Below are 19336 nucleotides of genomic sequence, written 5' to 3'. Positions count from 1 at the left end.
TATTTCTAGATAACCTTATCTGTTATTCTTGGCAGCCTCACACAGTTTTGATGAGGCTCGTGCTTATCAAAGTTAATTCGTTTGCAGCAGCCTTTTAATCGGAGATTCATAAGAATCATTAAAAGGTTTCTGTTCCCTTTGGTTCATGTTTGTTTTATTGGAAAAGGTCAGAAGAGTGCCGTCTCACTAAAAGAACTGTTGTAAGTCAAGGACTACCTATACGGTTGTCTTCTAGGTATTGTTGTTTCCAATATTTGAGGGGCTGCCACAAAGAGGAAGGGGGTCAACCTGTTTTCCAAAGCACCTGAAAGCCAGACAAGGAATAATGGATGGAAACTGAACATGGAGAGATTCAACCTGGAAATAAGGAGAAACTTTCTGACAGTGAGAACAATCAACCCATGGAACAGAAGTTGCCTTTGGAAGTTGTGGGAGCTTCATCACTGGAAGGTGTAGGGTCTCCTGCTTGGGTGAGGGGTTGGACTAGACGGCCTATAAGGTCCCTTCCAACTTTTCAAATTACATGAAAATCCTCAACAGCCCAGCAAAATGACATTGTAGACCTTAAACACACAGCAGAAAAGGACTGCCTTGGCAACCTTACTCAAAGCAAGCAATTTGTAAACCATCTTAACCTCATATGAGCCAAACTCCAGAGTTTGTACCCAGCAAGCCCCCTTCTCTGCTCCTGTAGCTCAACAAGAGCAACCAGGATGATGAAGGGACTGGAGGCTAAAACATACAATGAACAGTTGCAGGGACTGGAATTGGCTAGTCTAGTGAAAAGAAGGACCAGGGGAGACAGGATAGCAGTCTTCCAGTATTTGAGGGGCTGCCACAGAGAGGAGGAAGGGGTCAAGCTATTTTCCAAAGCACCCAAAGGCCAGACAAGGAATAATGGGTGGAAACTGAACAAGGAGAGATTCAACCTGGAAATAAGGAGAAATTTTCCGACAGTGAGAACAATCAACCAAGTTACCTTCTGAAGTTCTGGGAGCTTCATCCCTGGAAGCTTTCAAGAAGAGACTGAACTGCCCTCTGTCACAAATAGTGTAGGGTCTCCTTCTTGGGCAGGGGGGTTGGACTAGATGACCTACAAGGTCCCTTCCAACTCTTAATTTCAGGTTGTATGCCAGCTTCTTAGCGTTTTAAGGGAAGTAGGAGTTTAAAAAACAACGAAATGCCTAATGAAACCTTTTAACATTTTTTTGTGTTGGCAGGTAAGGGGTGGGCTGGGGAGGGATCTATACTGTGTCTTCTCTATCTGTGTGAAATTTGGAGACAGGTTTAGTGAAAAGGGGCGCCCTTTCAAGGATGTGAAAGTTACAGCTGTGTCGAGAGGCACATGTCTTAAGGCGCTGATGTCTAAGTGATGAATAGATGCCTGTTCATGGAGGCTTGCTTTCACTCTAATAATGGTCAGGGGGTGGGTGGGATTTTACCGCAAGCTGCTTCCTCCCCCAAGATCATACGGTGTATACCACCTTATAAACAAGCCTAACTATGACCATGGCTTGCCGGCTGGCAACCACCAGCAGTGGCTCTCCAAGATTTCAAGCAAACGTTTGCCTGAAAATTGTTGCCCATTCTGACAGGGAAAACCTTGGTGCCCCAGGAAAGTGCCAAGATGGTGGGGCGTTATTCTAAGGATATTTTTGTAAACCTGGTCAGGAAACAGACACCACAAGGGCTCCAGAAATGTTCCTGTATTGTTCTGGGAAATAATAGGAAAACCTTGAAAGTTGCTCAGTGTTTCTTTCACCTCGTCTTACGCCAAAGAGAATCAAGGCAAGGCTACTTCGAGTGTCTTTCTCATATTGTCCACTTTCCCGGGACCAAGTTCTTGTTTCACTTCCCTTAGCAGCTCTTCTCTTTCCTTCTTCTCCTCTTTCTCCTCCTGTTTCTGTCAAAGCAATGGGGAATGTAATAGGACTGCCTCTTTCTCGTGCCACTTCATCCTTTTCTGCTTGTCTGTCTATTCATCTATAACAAGGGTCTTCAAAGTTGGCAAGTTTAAGATTTGTGGACTTCAACTCCCAGAATTCCTGAGCTAACATGACTGAAGAAGGAAATCTGGGAGTTGAAGTCCACAAGTCTTAAAGCTGTCAAGTTTGAAGACCCCTGATTTATAACATTTATAGCTCTGTCTTCCCTGGCTGTCCTTTCTCCTCTCTTTCCCTGTTATCCCACCCAATTTCTACTTCCCTGGCTTCTGAGCAGTTCAGGGGGGAAAGATCCCAGCTGCCATTAGGCCTGGCTTTGCATTTCAGCCCAAAGATGCAAGCACTGTTGAGAGCCACAGGTTGTCATGGGACGGATTTAAGTGTCAGGTGGATCTAACCTGGAAAGCAAAGACATGTAAGCTACTGCTTTTATTTTAAGGTCAGTCTATATTGTAAGTCTAAGTATGTTGCCCCTTCTCTCCCTTTAGCTTCATGAGATCTAAGGACAGTCATATTTTCTTAACGGGGTAGCTGAGTTGGAAGGGACCTTGGGGGGGCCATCTAGTCCAGCCCACTTCTCAAACAGGAAACCCTATACCGTTTCAGACAAATGGTTGTCCTGTCTCTTCTTAAAAACTTCCAGTCTTGGAGCATCCACAACTTCTGGAGGCAAGTTGTTCCACTAGTTAATTGTTCTACCTATCAAGAAATGCTCCTTAGTTCTAGGCTGCTTCTCTCCTTGATTAGTTTCCACCCATTGCTTCTTGCCTTGCCTTCAAGTGCTTTGGAGAATAGCTTGACACCCCCTCTTCTTTGGGGCAGCCCCTTAAACTACATTTCTGCCCTGGACCCCAATTTTCCGTTTCTCCAATCTGATCCTTGTCTTGGTTCTGAGATACTTCTTCCTGTTCCTCAAGGTTATTCCTTCTGCCCATTACATCAGTCCCCTTGCTAGCAGGAGGACCTGGCTGAGTAGGTGCTACTATTTCCTCCTGCTGCTCGACACTCAGCTTCGTTCTTGAAATGACTTACATAACGTAGAGCAATCGGAAATAACCTGAACTTGTGGCTTCGGAAATGTTTGTTTTAGTGGAGAGATAAGCCTGACGACACGTCTTGAACGTCTCTTCCAGCTCACTTCCTCCAGAGGCTGTCATGTCTTCCATCACGGAAGCAGTGGCATGGGTTATTATTTAGCCAAGTCAGCCTGGCTGGCAACCACGCCACCGACCTGTGAACTGGTTTTGCTATTCTTGATCTGCTCTCCTTTCCCTATTAGCGTGCGCTGGTCTGCTTTTAGGAAAAATAAAATCCGGGGGAGTCATCACCTGCTTTGGAAAACACCATGTGTGTGTCTCTGTGTGTGTGTGTGTGTGCGCGCACGCCGAGATGGAACATTACAGGGGGTGAGACTAAAGGCCAGCGAGAGGGGAATCATGATTCATGGGCAGAAGGTGATTTATTTATTTTTTCCTTCTTCGCCAACAGAACTGAACTCTGACAAGGGCAGGGGAAAATGGGGGCGGAGGGGAGTGAGGTTAAAACGTTGGTTTCGGGGCTTTTCGTGCCTGTTAAGACTTGATCCGGGGTGATGCCGCTCTAGCCATTCTTAGCCTGGCCATTTTGCCTGGTGGGGTCCGTGGCTCTTCAGAGGGAGCTGAGGAGACCGTGTTGGGAGGGGGCACACCCGGGGGGCTTTTGAAGAAGGGGAAGCCTCCAGCTGCAGAGTCAGGTGCCGGTCTGAGAAACGGAAACCAGCTGTTTCTATCAGTGTGTGTGTGTGTGTGTGTGTGTGCGCGCACGTGTGTGTGTGTGTGTGTTTGCAAGGCCCGCAAAGAGGCATCGATCAAGAGTTTCAAGGTGGAACGGATTGTTTGGGGCTGAGATGCTCAGATTGTTCCTGCAGAAATTAAAATAGGATAGAATAGAATAGAATAGAATAGAATAGAATAGAATAGAATAGAATAGAATAGAATAGAATAGAATAGAATAGAAATTAGAATAGAATAGAATAGAAATTAGAATAGAATAGAAATTAGAATAGAATAGAACAGAACAGAACAGAAATTAGAATAGCATAGCATAGCATAGCATAGCATAGCATAGCATAGCATAGCATAGAATAGAATAGAATAGAATAGGAGTAGAATAGTGTATATAGTGTAGAATAGCGTAGAATAGCATAAAATAATGGATTGGCCAATAAAGGATTCTATTCTATTCTATTCTAAAAAAAAAATAAAGAATTGTCATTAAAGGTCACGTTTTAAAGATGCCATAAACTACCATAAACTCTATATAAATATGAACCCCAAATCAACTAAACGATGAAGTGAAGCAACTGGAAGTAGAAGGATTTCCTCTTGAAATAATGAAAGAAGTGTACAACTCCTATCAGCTCAAAGGCCAGGCTTTGCACATCCAATAACCACAACACTCCCCAAAGTGGGTATTAGGACCTCAGGGTTTACGGGAGGGCTGGAGCTGTTTCAAATTATGCTGTGATGCCATGGCAAGAAGGCAAGAGCAAAAAAAAAACCCTCTTGATCTTTTAAGAATCTGACCTCAAAACTCTAGAAATGCAAACAAAAGGACAGTAAGGTTTGCGCCTGTCTACATTTTGGGAGGAAGCTTTGAGACTTGCTTTTTGTGGTTGTTAGTTGTGAAGTTGTATCCGACTCATCACGACCCCATGGACAACGTTCCTCCAAGTCTTCCTGTCCTCTACCAGCCTCCGGAGTCCATTTAAGCTCACAGTGACTGCTTCAGTGACTTCATCCAGCTACCTTGGCCATCCCCTCCTTCTTCTTTTGCCCTCAATCTTCCCCAGCATTAGGCTGTTCTCCAGGGAGTCCTTCCTTCCTTCTCATGAGGTGGCCAAAGTCTTTGAGTTTCCTCTTCAGGATCTGGCCTTCTAAAGAGCAGTCAGGGTTGGTCTCCTCTAGGACTTAGGACAGCGCAAATGCAGGTGGGCCATTATGGCCTCTGAGACATGGTTTTCGCACCTTACACTACAACCCATCATTCACTCCTTTCAAAATATGGTGAGTCAGTCTTGCTCATTTTGACGTCCTCCTTCTCCTGACTGTCACCCTAAATCAGTGTTTGTCAAATGTGGCAGCTTTAAGATGTGTTGGACTTCAACTCAAAGAATTCCCCAGCCAGCAGTGTTTGGAAAAAAATCTTTTCTCTCAATCTGAAGTTCACCTTTTGAGGTCCTGCATCTTCTGAAAACCTGGGAGATGGCCCCAGCTGCCAAAATGCAATTTATCATGGGGCACCAGAGGGCAATGATAAAAATCATAAAGATTAATAATGGAGAAATAAGGATTTAATGTGGAATGAATGGTTAAATGCATAAAGATAAATTTAATATCATCATTACCAGATCTGATTAATTTAATATACTTTTAAATTAGTTGTGCATAAAATCCCACTGCCTTTTCCTTTCTTTCTTTGCCTTGTTCTTGTCCACTATTTTGAGTGTAATTCCAAGGTTGGCATGCAAAGACCAAATAGAGGGAGTCCTTGACTTGCAGCCATTCATTGAGTGACCGTCCACAGTTACAACGGCACTGAAACAAGGGACTTATCCCTATTTTTCACAGCATCCTCGCAATCACATGATCGAAATTCAGATGCTTGGCAACTGGTTGCATATTTATGATGGTTGAAGTGTCCCAAAGTCATGTGATCACCCTTTGCGACCTTCTGACAAGTAAAAGTCCAGGTGGAAGCCAGATTCACTTAACAACCGTTTCACTAACTTAACAACTGCAATGGTTCGCTTAACAACGATGGCAAGAAAGGTCATAAAATGCTTCAGTGACTCCATCCAGCCACCTCATTCTCTGTTGTCCCCTTCTTCTTCTATTGTCCCTCAGTCTTTCCCAGCATTGGGCTCTTCTCCAGGGAGTCCTTCCTTCTCATGAGGTGGCCAAAGTCTTTGAGTTTCATCTTCAGGATCTGGCCTTCTAAAGAGCAGCCAGGATTGATCTCCTTGAGAACTGACCAGTTGGATGGCCTTGCAGTCCAAGGGACTCGCTGGAGTCTTCTCCAGCACCAGAGTTCAAAGGCCTCCATTCTTTGGCATTCAGCCATTTCTTATGGTCCAACTTTCACAGCCATACATTGCAACTGTCAAGCTTAGCAATGGAAATTTTGTGGTCTTGATTGCGGTCGTAGGTCAAGGATCGACCTTTCATCCAACAAGAATAAAAAAATAAAAAATCAAAGTAATAAATGCATGAATGAAAAAGAGAACCGACAGCAGAAAAGAAACAAACACTGAAAGGGCAGATTCGATTGTGCACTAGGTCTTTTTCTGTTGTTTTCTCTGCTTCTATGACTACTTGGATAGCCCCAGGGGTGGAATTCAAAATTCTTAACAACCGGTTCTGTGGGCATGGCTTAGGTAGAGGGCGTGGCTTGGTGGTCATGTGACTGGGTGAACATGGCTTGGTGGTCATGTTATTTGCTGGGTGTGGACAACTCAATATCACTCACATCGAGGCACACATCTCCTCGCCTGGCCTCTCATGACCGTGGCAATGCTGCAACAGTCGTAAGTGTGAAAAATGCTCATAAGTCACTTTTTTCAGTGCCATTGTAACTTTGAATGGTCACTCCACACAAGCAAAGTACCATCAAAAGAGGGGGAAAAAAACTCCAGAGAAGTTCCAGAGACAGGAAGTCTAGTCCTGCCAAGAATGTAATAAGGGTTAACGGAGAGGGTCAGTTTCCGTAAGCAACACCAGAATGTTTCCTTCCTGCCTTCCTTACAGGATTAGGCCAGTAATTTCTTCTAACAATCGGTTCTCCAAACTGCTTAGAATGTTAACAGCCGGTTCTAGCGAATAGGTGCAAACTGGTCGAAACCCACCCCTGGATAGCCCTCAACATAAAAGAGAAAAAAACAGATTGCTTAGCTTGACCATACTTGGCCACACTTGGAATACTGCATCTAGTTTTGGTCACCACAATATCAAAAAGAAGTTGAGACTCTAGAAAGAATGCAGAGAAGAGCAACAAAGATGATTAGAGGGCTGGATGCTAAAACAAACAAAGAAGGGTTTCAGAAACTGGGTATGTCTAGTTTAATGAAAAGAAGAACTAGGAGGTGACATGATAGCAGTCTTCCAATGTCTAAGGGGCTGCCATAAAGAAGAAGGTGGCAGGAGGGCCAACCTCTTTTCCAAAGCACCGGAAGTCAGAAGAAGCAGCAATGGATGAAAACTAATCAAGGAGAGAAGCAACTTAGAACTAAGGAGACATTTCCTGCCAGAACAATTAATCAGTGGAACAACTTGCCTCCAGAAGTTGTAAATGCTCCAACACTGGAAGTTTTTGAGGTGAGATTGGATGGCCATTTGTCTAAATTGGTATAGGGTTTCCTGCTTGAGCAGAGGGTTGGACTAGAAGACCTCCAAGGTCCCTTCAAACTCTGTTATTTTGTAGGCAAAAACCCAGAGGCTACATCTTTTCCATCCTGCTCTACGGAATGGAGAGCTGGTCTCTGACACAAAGCCACTTGAAGAGACTAGAAGCTTTTGAAATGTGGATTTACAGCGGCTGTTACCTATAAGTTGGGTTGAGAAAATCAGAAATGAGGAGGTGATAAGCCACCTAGGAAAGCCCAAGGAAATCCTCAAAAGCATGAAAAAGCAAAAGTTAGAATATTTGGACATGTGGTGCAGCAACCAGGAAAATACAGTGTACTTCACTTAACCCTCCAAGGAAAGATTGAAGGCAAATGAGATCCAGGCAGAAGAAGAACATCGGCGCTTCAAAATCGAAGGGGCTGGTTTGGACAAAACTCAGCAGCACTTTTTCGTGCGGCTGTTGATCAAAATAGGATCACCAACATGATCACTAACATTTGATGATGGATACAGTGGAAGGAGGAGGAGGGGGGAGGGGAGGAGGAGGAGGAGGAGGAGGAGGAGGAGGAGGAGAAGAAGAAGAAGAAGAAGAAGAAGAAGAAGAAGAAGAAGAAGAAGAAGAAGAAGAAGAAGAAGAAGAAGAAGAAGAAGAAGAAGAAGAAGAAGAAGAAGAAGAAGAAGAAGAAGAAGAAGAAGAAGAAGAAGAAGAAGAAGAAGAAGAAGAAGAAGAAAGGCCAGTCGTGATGCTACCACTGACGGAAGGGAATGAAGAAACCAAGTAACTTTTACCTCTTTTCTTGCTGTGTCTTCTCTCTACATGGATTCAAACAAAGCTCCCACTAGAAAGTGCTATTTGCAAAGTAAGACATAGAAAAATGCTGTTTGCACAGCAAAGAAGCCCCAAGAGCACCAGAATCAACTTTCCTGAAATGCAATTAGCAGTTCAGACAAGCCAAGAAGGAATTAAACTTCTAATATCTCAGGTTCTGCCTGGGCAAACAAATGTATCCATGTTAATTCCATTAATGTCATTAACCTCAAATGGAGTTGAGTCCCAGATCCACTAGCATTGCCCTGTCGCATTCCCTCTTTTTGGAGAAACATTGTGTGCGTGGCAATATTAAGTGGGGTGTAAGAAATGGGCAGCATATGAAGCATTCAGATAAGATTTCTAGCAGGACTACCAGATTCTGTAACAGCTTTGTTCCCTTATTACGCTACCCAAATGGTAAACTCATAAGAGTTGTTTTTCTCACCATATTCATGTATACATCCACATCCAAACTAGGCTGTGTTCTTTCTCTGTGTCATATATGTGGGTATATGCATCATTTTGTATTTATTTATTTATTTGTCGTGTATGTAGTGTATATGAGCCTCAATGGCACAGTGGTTAGAGTGCAGTACTGCAGGCTACTTCTACTGACTGCCGGCTACCTGCAATTTGTCAGTTCAAATCTCATCAGGCTCTGGATTGACTCAGCCTTCCATCCTTCCGAGGTGGGGAAAATGAGGGCCCAGATTATTGGGGGAAAGAGGCTGACTCTGTAAACTGCTTAGAGAGGGCTGTAAACACTGTGAAGTGGTATATAAGTCTAAATGCTATTGCTATATTGGAGGGGGTAACCCTTTGAGAGCTGCATGCAACGAAATTTCATTTTAATGTATGCTGGTTAGTGTACATTCAAAGTTGACGCTAAAGTTATTCTAAGTTCCTTATATTTGGAAGGAGAAGTACCAGCTATACATGTGGATCACAAAGAGGTTGGGACAATTGAAATCTCGTTGCTCTCATTTGATGGCTACTGGAAGAGACAAAAAAATAATAATCAAAATTTCTTTTCATGCTTCATTGAATATATTAAGGCTTTTGATTGTGTACACCAGAATGAATGCTGAATAGCCCTCAAAAACATGGGAGTGCCAGGCTATCTAATCTGCCTATTGAAGAATTGGTATGATGAAACAGTTAGAACAGAATGTGGAGCAATTAAATGGTTCTAAATTGGGAATTAAGTATTACCTAACATTGTACACGGTCACGCTGCTTGTTTTGACTAATCCGCAGAATATATCATGAGAAAGGGTTGGAATAGAAGTGATTGGAATGGAATTAAAATTGCTAGGAGCAACCGTCAGCAACCTCAAACATGCTGATGATACCACTTTTCAAGGGCTGGAGGAACGGAAGTCTTAAAGCATCTTTTGCTGAAAGCTTAAACACATACAGTGATTCAGAGGATTTTAAAGCTTAACATTCAATTGAAACCATAACTTTTCCTCCGGGGATTGAAAAAGCTAGAAAAGAGATGCGGAGCACTGTTTTTAGATACGATACCTGCAAGCAAGATTATGGTACGCACAAAGATGGAAAGATTTTGGCAATCGCGACAACAGAGGACATAGTTGGCGAAGATGACAGAACTTGTTGAAATGGCTAAATTGACTGGTTTGATTAGAAAAAAGATAACATTTATCTGTGATTTGGAAACCCCTTATGGGCTTTTTGTGCAAGAAAGAAAAATGTGAGCTTGTAATTTATGATTTTGATGATTAGACAGGATACATTGTAGATGAGATTTATAGATTATAGAAAGAAGAGGGCTATGATGTAACTTTAGAGAGAGGTTAAAACATATACCTATAACTGCTGTGAAGAAGATTGCAAGCGTCTTCTATATATCTCTTTACTTTTTCTCAACTTCTACCTATTTTCTTTCTGCACCTTTAGATTTTTTTCTTTTATTTCACCTTTTATTCTTTTTCATTCTATTTTAGTTTACGTTAGTTCTTGCTATTGTTGTTAAAATTTTCAATGAAAGTAATGGTTAAGGTGCTGGCCTGGAATCCAGGAGATGTGAATTCTAGTCCCACTTTAGTTATAAAGGCCAGTTGGGTGACTTTGGACCAGTCACCAGGAGACCTGTGAATTCTAGTCTTGCTTTAGGCATGAAAGATGGCTGGGTGATTTTGGGCCAATTGCCAGGAGATTGTGAATTCTAGCCCCACCTCAGGCATGAAAGATGCCTGGATGCCTTTGGGCCAATCACTCTCTCTGAGCCCAATTTCATGGAGGAGATTGTGAGAAAGAAAAGGAGGTATTAGGTATATTTCCTGTCTTGAGTTACTTATAGAATAATAAGGACAGGATAAAAATTGAATAAATTAAATTAAAATTAGACACACCCAGAGAGAAAGAGAGAGAGAATCTTATTGAAGGTGGAAGGATTAATATTAAACTCAATATTAAAAAATAAAAATAAATCTAAGATTATGTCGACAGACAATACCAACCCAATGCAACCAAAAAATTGAACAAGTAGCAGACATCATCCTCCTAGGCTCAAGAATCCACAGTGATGGAAACTGAAGCCATGAAATAAACAGATGTGAGTTATTTGGGAAAAAGATTAGGCAAAATAATTGGGCAAAGGCTGCAGTTCTTTTGATGGTAAGGCACCGGTCACGCAAGGCATGGAATTGGTTGCCAATCAGTTTCCACCTAAAATATAAACTTGCTGGTTTAAAAGACTTTTACGGGGCACCTCTTGGTTTACTACATAACTATCCTCCCCTAACAAACTCTGTATTGTGCTACTAACTTCAGGAAAAAAGTGCTCAGATCCCTACTGAGGTCATCTAGTCCAACCCCCCCAAGCAGATGACAGGTGACAGCCCAGTCTCTTCTTGAAGGTTTCCAGTGATGAAACTCCCACAACTTCTAAAGGCAGACTGTCCCATTGGTTGATTGTTCTCACTGTCAGAAAATTTCTCCTTATTTCCAGGTTGCTTCTCTCCTTGATTAATTTCCATCTACTGCTTCTTGTCCTTCCTTCCTTGAAGAATAGGTTGAACACCCCCCACCCCGACCCCCGTGGCAGCCCCTCAAATATTGGAAAACTGCTATCCTGTCTCCCCTGGTCCTTCTCTTAACTAGCCATGCCCAGTTCCTGCAAATGTACATCTTATGTTTTAGCCTCCAGTCCCCTAATCATCTTCGTTGCTCTTGTTGGGCTACAGGAGCCGAGAAGAGGGCCTGCTTTGACAGGATAGTGGGGAGTGGAAGGATTTATATTCCTGGAAGACAACTGGTTATTTCCATCCTTTTAGAGGGTCATTGAAGCACTTGGAGGTGTATCTGTGTCCTCAGGGTCACCTGAGCAGTGTTTAATGGTTCCTATAGTCTGCCATTTTATCTCTGGAAATCCATTTCTCCTCCCACCCTATTCAAAGGGTGTTCATCCCAAATTGTATAGCTTAAAGTCTGATACTGGGCAGTTGCCCAGAAGACTATATACCTCAAGGGAAGATTATGGGTAATCCCCATACATACCCCAGTTCTAATACCCCAATTCTCTTGGTCTGCTTACAGGCTGCAAAGGGCCACCACCTCAGACTGTGCGGAAGTTACTGGAGCAACGAAGACAACAACAAGCTGCTCTCAGCCACAGCACGGCACCCCTGGTGAGTCACCAGCTGAAGACACCTGGACACCCTCACTACATGCACAATCTTCTCCAAACCACAACTCAGTTTGAAGGTTGAATCATGGCAACTGGACCAATTTTGTCCAGTTGCCATGATTCAACCTTCAGGCACCTTTGCCTGCCAACTCGCCACGGCCAACTCAACATGGCCAACTCTCTATGACCAATTCACCATGGGACAGTTCGCCATGGCCAATTTGCTGCAGGACAAGAGTTACACCAATATCGAAGAAATAGCGGAATAGAACCGTTATAAGAGAGGATGCCAAAGGAAGGACAAACTGAAATGCGAAGGGCAAAAATGAAAAGATTTTTAAAGCTATTTAAAATAATTAAACTGAATTGTTGAATGGTTCGGCAGCGAGGTTGTCCTGTGACAAGTTAGCCATGGTGAGTTGGTTGTAGTGAATTGGTTGTGCAAGTTGGTATGGCAAGTTGGCCGTAGTGAGTTGTCCCATTGGACACCTTTGCCTCAGAGGTGGTATTCAGCAGGTTCTGACCAGTTCTGGAGAACTGGTAATGGAAATTTTGAGTAGTTCAGAGAACCGGCCAATACCACCTCTGACTGGCATGGCCCCCATCTATTCTCCACCTCCCAAGTCCCAGCTGATCGGCTGGGTCTTCTTTTGTTGCCCTGCACAGGAGAACGGAGCTGAAAAGCAGGTTAGTGGGGTGGGGAGGGAATGGGATCTTCCCCTGCCATGCCCACCAAGCCACGCCATGCCCACCAAGCAACACGCACAGAAACGGTAGTAAAAAAAATTTGAATCCCACCACTGCTTTTCCTGGATGACTGAGATACTTTACCAACACAACTCAGTTTCTTTCTAGGTTCTTTGTGGAATCACTGAACTATTTGGGCCTTCCTCAAATGCATTTGAACAGAGAGGGTTGATCCCGCCTGGTCTTATTGCCTTTCTCAGATTCATTACTTTCTCTCTCTTTCTATTCCCATTTCAGATCCCGCCAGGAGGTTTAGAAGCCAGCTGGCCAGGTGAGTGGACTCAAGACATCTGGGAATGTAATTGCTTTATCTCTGTCACAAATGCTCTTGTGAATTTAGCTTTCCATCAGCTTCTCTAAACATGGTACCCTCCAGCTGGCATCTTAACAACTCCAGCAATTCCAACAGAGCAGAGATTTTTTCCAGTGCATCTGGAGGTTAACAGATTATGCAAAGTCTTTGAAGTACTTAAGGTTTTCCACTTAAATTGCAGCAAGAATAATTTATTTGGGGCTTAGGTCACTTAATAAACTTCCAAGCAGTTTCAGATTTAACTCATTATCTATCTCTTTATCTCTCAATCTCGAGCTATTAATCTCTCTAATCCATTTCCTGGATCTTACAGTTGCAGAATCATTGCTTGGTTCTCAAAATGGCACTGCCACTACAGGTGGTTCCCAGCTTACAACCATTCATTCAGTAACTGTTCCAACTTACGACGGCACTGAAAAAAAGTGACCTAGGGCTGGGTTTCACACTTATGACCGTCGCAGCATCCCCCTGGTCAAAATCCCCCTTGTCAACTAGCAAGTATTTTAGGACAGATGCGCTATCCCAAGGTCATATAATCGCTTTTTTGGACTTTCCCAGCCAGCTTTCTATAAGCAAAGTCAATGAGGGAAGCCAGATTCACATCATGACTGCAGGATTCACTTAACGGCTGAAGTGACTTGCTTAACAATTGTGGCAAAAAGGCTATAAAATTGGGGCAAAACTCACTTATCAACAGCCTCGCTTAGTCACAGAAATTTTGGGCTCCATTGTGATTTGAGTCAAGGACTAACCTAGATCTTTCGCTGCTAAGGAAATACATTCTTGGAGGACACAGAGTCATTCTTGATTTCTTCTCTGCTTTAGGACAATAAGGTTAGGACATTGTTTCAGCATGTCTTGCTAAACCTGGACACTTCCCAGCCTGGGTGACCATCAAGTAACAGAATTTTCAGTAATCCTCAGGCTGCCTGGGGAATTCAAATTGCAGAGGTGGTATTCAGCAGGTTCTGGCCCATTTTGGAGAACCGGTAGCGGTAATTTTGAGTAGTTCAGAGAACCGGCAAATCCCACATCTGACTGGCCCCACCCCCATCTCTTCTCTGCCTCCCGAGTCCCAGCTTATTGGCTGGGTCTTCTTTGGTTGCCCTGCACAGGAGAACGGAGGTTAGTGGGGTGGGGAGGGAATGGGGATTTTGCAGTATCCTTCCCCTGCCACACCCACCAAGCCATGCCACGCCCACCAAGCCACATCCACAGAACTGGTAGTAAAAAAAATGGAATCCCACCTCTGTCAAATTGGTATAGTGCAGAGGTCAGCAACCTGAGGCTCTGGAGCTGCCTGTGGCTCTTTCATCCCTCTGCTGTGGCTCCCTGTCACCCGTCAGCTCCACAATTCATAGGGCTTTTGGTTAGGACAGGTAGAGGGAAAAGGAGGCTGCCCTAGGAGGAGAGGCTATGGTGGGGGAACTGGACTTCTGGTCAGTGGTGGGATTCAATTTTTTTTACTACCAGTTCTGTGGGTGTGGCTTGGTGGGTGTGGCAGGGGAAGGATACTGTCACTGACAATAGGACAGGGACGGTAGGCACGTTGGTGCGCTTATGCACGCCCCCTACAGGCCTCTTAGGAAAGGGGTGAGGTCAATAGTAGACAGTCTAAGGTTAAAGTTTTGGGGGTTTGGGGAAGAAACCACAGAGTCAGGTAGAGTAAGCTTGGCTTCCTTTGTACTCTATGTACCGTATGCACAAAGGAGGAGAGCACCAAGATTTGTCAGTGCTCAGGGCACCAGTGAGCCTTAATCCGCCACTGGTTTGGATAATGAAACGTCTGCAGGAAAGGACCCCTCAGAATGGAAGATGTTCAATTGAACCACAAGTTCTGCCCACTTAAGATCTGGTTAGACTGTTAAGGGCCCCAGGCAGATGTTGCCACGTCTGACTTCAAAAGTGGAGATGGATGATTTGCTGAGGGGGATTTTTCAGTTGGAAGACAATAACAAGACTGTCTCTGGTGGTTACCACAGTTGTGAATGCTAAACTAATTATCCTTTATTGGAGAAAGCTACCTCAGCCTCATGTTTGTGCTTCCTGCACTGTCTATCAAACACACTAAGGTCATTGGCCAAATTGACACCTTTGATCAGAGTAAAAACATTAAGTTTAATGCTGACTGGAAAATCCTTACAGACCATGTGTGCATGAAACGGGGCGTGTGGGGGGGGAATGAACTTTTGATATATGGTTTTGATGATTTAAAAATATGACTATAGAAAAAGGGAGAGCCATGCTGTAACCATCAAGTAAGAAGTTAATTTCCACTTATAACTGCTGTAAAAGAAAATCAGAATTTTTTTTTTCTCCCTGCACTTCTGGCTTTGTTTTTCCTTCCTACTTTTCTTCCTTCTAAGCATTGGTTTCTATTAGTTTCTATATTTCTTGTTTAAAATCCCAATAAAACTATTTAAAATACAGAGATTGTCCTGTATTACTTATTCACGGGGCAAGGTAGATTTATTGCAGATTTATTGCTCAAAGTTCCATTGGGTCTTTACTTAGGATTATCGATTAACTATTATGTATTTAATAACATTTCCTCCAAGGGTGCAAATTGACCCAATGAGGTTTTCCTCCGCTGCATTTTTACCTTCCAACAGTCCTGCAAGGTAGACTCAAGACTTTATTTATGTATGTAGGTATGTATTCAAATTCTACAGCTGCCCGTCTTAGACAATGATCCTGAGCAGCTTACAATTCAATATATATAGAGAGAATATATATATATACAAATATATATATATGGAATTGTAATCCACTCAGAATCATTGACTAAGATGGTTATATAGACAGTTAGACAGTTGCAGCAGATAACTAAGGTCTTAAATGTGGGCCTGAGTACAGTGATCTGAGTGCTTCTCCAAAGAAATCAAATTTATACACTGACTTCCCCAATTCTCTTTTCTTAGAGCCCCATGGAACAACAGAAAAAGGCGTTTCGACTCTAGGACAGTCTACAGTTCCCCAGTATCCAGTTGCTGCCTTTCCTGCCTGGCAACCAGATGCCTCCAGCCAAGGAGCTTACTCTCCAGATTTCCACTACCCGAGTGTGGACCCTGGCAACGATTTCCATCTCCAGCCTCAAGGGAGCCAGTATGATGTGATGAGCCCCTGCCCTCCCTTGGAAACCAATATTTATGGGGCAGCAGGTCCCGGAGGCCCCGGGGAAGTGTACGCTTCCAAGATAACATCAGCGGTAAATTATGAGGTGAGATGAGGAGAGATGGAAGTGGGATAGAATGAGCTCCTGGAGGTGGGGAGTATTTAGCAGTGGATCCATATTTATGTCTCAAGCTGGCTGCAAAAAGCCATTTGCTTCTCAAAAGAGAATCCTGAGAATTATGTGCAGATGTGATCTTTTCAACATGTGCCAGGAGCCTTTCCAAAGTGCAATTCACATCTTTGGAAAGGACGATGAGAAAGCAGTATGTTATGTATCTCTCTTTTTTTAAAAAAAAAATGACGCCCAGATGTATTTGCAAAGTAGATAAGTCTGGGCTCGCTTTCCCTATCCAGGTGCTATCCAGATGAGCTGAACTATTGTAGAACGGAGGAGAAAATATGGTGCTGGTTTGGACAAGTAAAAACCAAGCCAAGTATCCATTCCCTTTCCTGAATACCCACCTGGAAACTTAAGAAAAAAAATAAAATAAACCCTACGGAATCAGTCCTGAAATATTTAAAAGGCAAAGGAAGGATGATAAGACCAGAAGATACATTGGGAGAACAAAAAGGCATTCCATGAAGACAGCAGTTCCAGAAGATACTAGCAACAGGTGTAGGATCTGGTACCTAAGGCCGGTTTTAGACAAGACCCATGACTGTAGCTGGGGTTATGACAACTCACTGACGCTGACTTGCCCCGGCCAACTCACAACAGGACAATTTGCTATGGTCATCTGGCTGTGGACAATTCAATGCAGGATAACTCAAGAGAGGGTCTAACGAATTGCAGAGGGCCTTGTCTTGCTTTAGGTTCAAGGTTCAAACCTAAAACAAGACAAAACCCACTGCGATTCGCTTGTTCTTCTCTTGAGCTATCCCGTGTTGAATTATGCCATAGCGAGTTGACCGCGGTGAACTGACCAGGGGGAATCAGCCAGGGCAAGACAGCCAGGGTGTGTTGGCTGCAGAAAGTTGTCTCGTCCCAATGGTAACTCTATGGAAAGCAACTTCATGGAATGCCTTTTTTGTTCTCTCAATATATCCCACTGCTTTGGTGGCTGCACTTTATCGTTCCATAGAATCCATCCCATGCCTGATCTCACTGACAAAGAAGATGCTGCTTAAGCTAGAGACATAGCCCAATGACATCTAAGCAGTTACTTTACTGTATCCAACCAGAAGTGTATTCTAATACACAGAAGAGTTGCATCTTCACCCACTTTAGCCTCAGCTGCTTTCAGCACCACAATAAACAATGTGTGCTTCCATAGAAGAAGGTGCCTGGTTCTCATTACTGAAGCGCTCCTACAACCATGAGCACAACTGTTTCTTACAATGAGCCAGAGTATTGGGTCATCATTATTATTTGCATGAATGCAGCAAATGTCTATGGAGGTTCTCAGTCATCCAGGTCATGTACACTGATGACTACAAGGCCAAGGTGAACAATCTTCTGAAGGACGCTACTGCTGAAGAAGCTTCTTGGATGAGAAGCGAAACGCCTCCAAAGAAAAACCAGAAAGTCCAGCTACCTCTTGAAAAAGCACCTTTGGGATTAATGTAGCAACATCTAGCTATTTTGTGTGGGCTTGTATTGAGGAAACTTTGGGGCATCATTTTGTGAAGATGGATCAGTTAGCAGGGAAGTAGAAGTAGAGATAGGAGAGCAACACATCTGAAGAGACAGCTTGGTGTAGTGGTTATGTGATGACCCAGGGCATGACACAAAAATAATCAAGTCACAAAAATAGAAGAAAGTCCCTTTAATGCCTCCAACTTGACCCCAATGTCCAATTATCCTCGGCAAGATATCAAACTCTTAAAGAAAACAGTTTATGGAGGGAGTAAATGCAATCCACACCCAAAGTAAAGTTAATTCAAAATAAAAAACCTTCACCACACTGAAGGAATAACTACGGCAGGCAAGGATGATTAATTGCAGACTTCTACCAGATAACGTAGCAACCACAACTGGGAGGAAGCCAAAACACAGATAAACTGTGACAAGAATGCACACTTTGCTTCCAGCAACTTTGCCATGTGAAGTTTGTCCTTTTAACCAGTGCTCCCAGCTACAGGCCATGAAGGTGATCAGGGCCCCTTCCTCCCCCATAGACCATGCCACTCCCGTTTCTCCCTGCATGCCCTAGGATGAAGAGGGGATGGGCCTAGGTCTTCCTCTAAATGCCCACCTGTCCTGTGCCCTTCCCCAGTTTCCTCCACAACCACCAGAGCCATCCTCCCACTCTCTGTCAGCTGTTCCAACTCTCCCTCGGAGTCAGACTCCAACGGGGACATGACAAGTTAAGATGCTGCCCTAGAAGACAGGGGACTGTGAGTTCTATTCTTGCAATATCTAATCTGGGTCGCTCACCGGGATCAGAGGTTTTGTCTTCTGAGCTTTCAGACTCATATTGGGGAGAAGTTCCCTGAAGATGGGCTCCAGGGTGATTCCAAAAGCTCAAGACAAAACCTCTGGGTCTCGATGACTGACTCAGATTGGATACCGCAACATTATCCAGGGACATGTCTATTCATCTTCATTGGTGAGTTCTAATCCTTCCTTAGGCATGAAAGGTTAGCAAGGATCATGGACAGAGATAGAGAAGGTAGAGAAACACCTACCTTTAGATCAGCTTCACTCCAACACCTGTTTACCTTTTCTTTTCTTTTTTAAATTTCCATCCAGAAGGTTGCCAGTGAAGCTGTCCATCTTTATCCAAGCTCGGAGACCCCCTGGCTGAGAGAGGAACAAAACAATGCTTGTCTCCTCCTTCCTGGGAGTTATGCAGACTTATCTGTGGACGTAGATCCGGGGGAACTGACTCAAGCTCGGGCAGAGATCCAGAATATAGATCTATCTCATCTTTTGCAACAGGATGAAGACGGCGACACGTAAGTGGAACAACTGGGGCACCGTCCCACTGAGAAACTCATTCTGTATTCTTGTTTGGAAACGGTGGTGGGAAAAGATAAACGATTTTGGAAAGTAGATAACAAGCAGGCTTCATAGGAACCAACTGGGAAAGGGACTGGAATCTGTTCCCAACCTGGCGCTTTCCAGATAGGAGAGCCCAGCAATTTCCAGCTTGGAAAGCCAAAGACCTTACTGGCTAGAAATGCCAAGTGTTATATAGTTGTATCACATCTGGAATGCATCAGACTGGGAAAACATCCATGGTTGCAGTGTAAAATAGGATTAAATGGTGGCAGCTGTGTCATTTTCTTGCCACTTAGAGTGAATCAGGTAGGGGGAAAAACACGGCAATTGGTTGGCCAACAAAGTACTGCCAAACAACAAAAGCAACCAGT

General features: G+C 43.7%; 1 protein-coding gene across 1 annotated transcript in view; it reads left to right on the top strand.

The window, feature by feature from the left end:
- The window catches only part of NFKBID (NFKB inhibitor delta), a 42138-nt gene that overhangs the window by 9746 nt on the left and 13056 nt on the right, over positions 1-19336 (top strand). Inside the window, exons 2-5 of the mRNA XM_087939907.1 lie at positions 11697-11788; positions 12772-12805; positions 15769-16067; positions 18714-18919. Coding sequence (XP_087796033.1) covers positions 11697-11788; positions 12772-12805; positions 15769-16067; positions 18714-18919 — 631 coding nt within the window. The remainder of the gene's footprint in view (positions 1-11696; positions 11789-12771; positions 12806-15768; positions 16068-18713; positions 18920-19336) is intronic.

Source organism: Pseudonaja textilis, chromosome 10, assembly GCF_049901715.1.
Source record: "Pseudonaja textilis isolate UNSWEBS1 chromosome 10, rPseTex1.2, whole genome shotgun sequence".
In the NCBI taxonomy this organism is placed as follows: Eukaryota; Metazoa; Chordata; class Lepidosauria; order Squamata; family Elapidae; genus Pseudonaja; species Pseudonaja textilis.
Note: the sequence above shows the minus strand (reverse complement) of the source record. Positions and strands in the feature narration are given on the sequence as shown.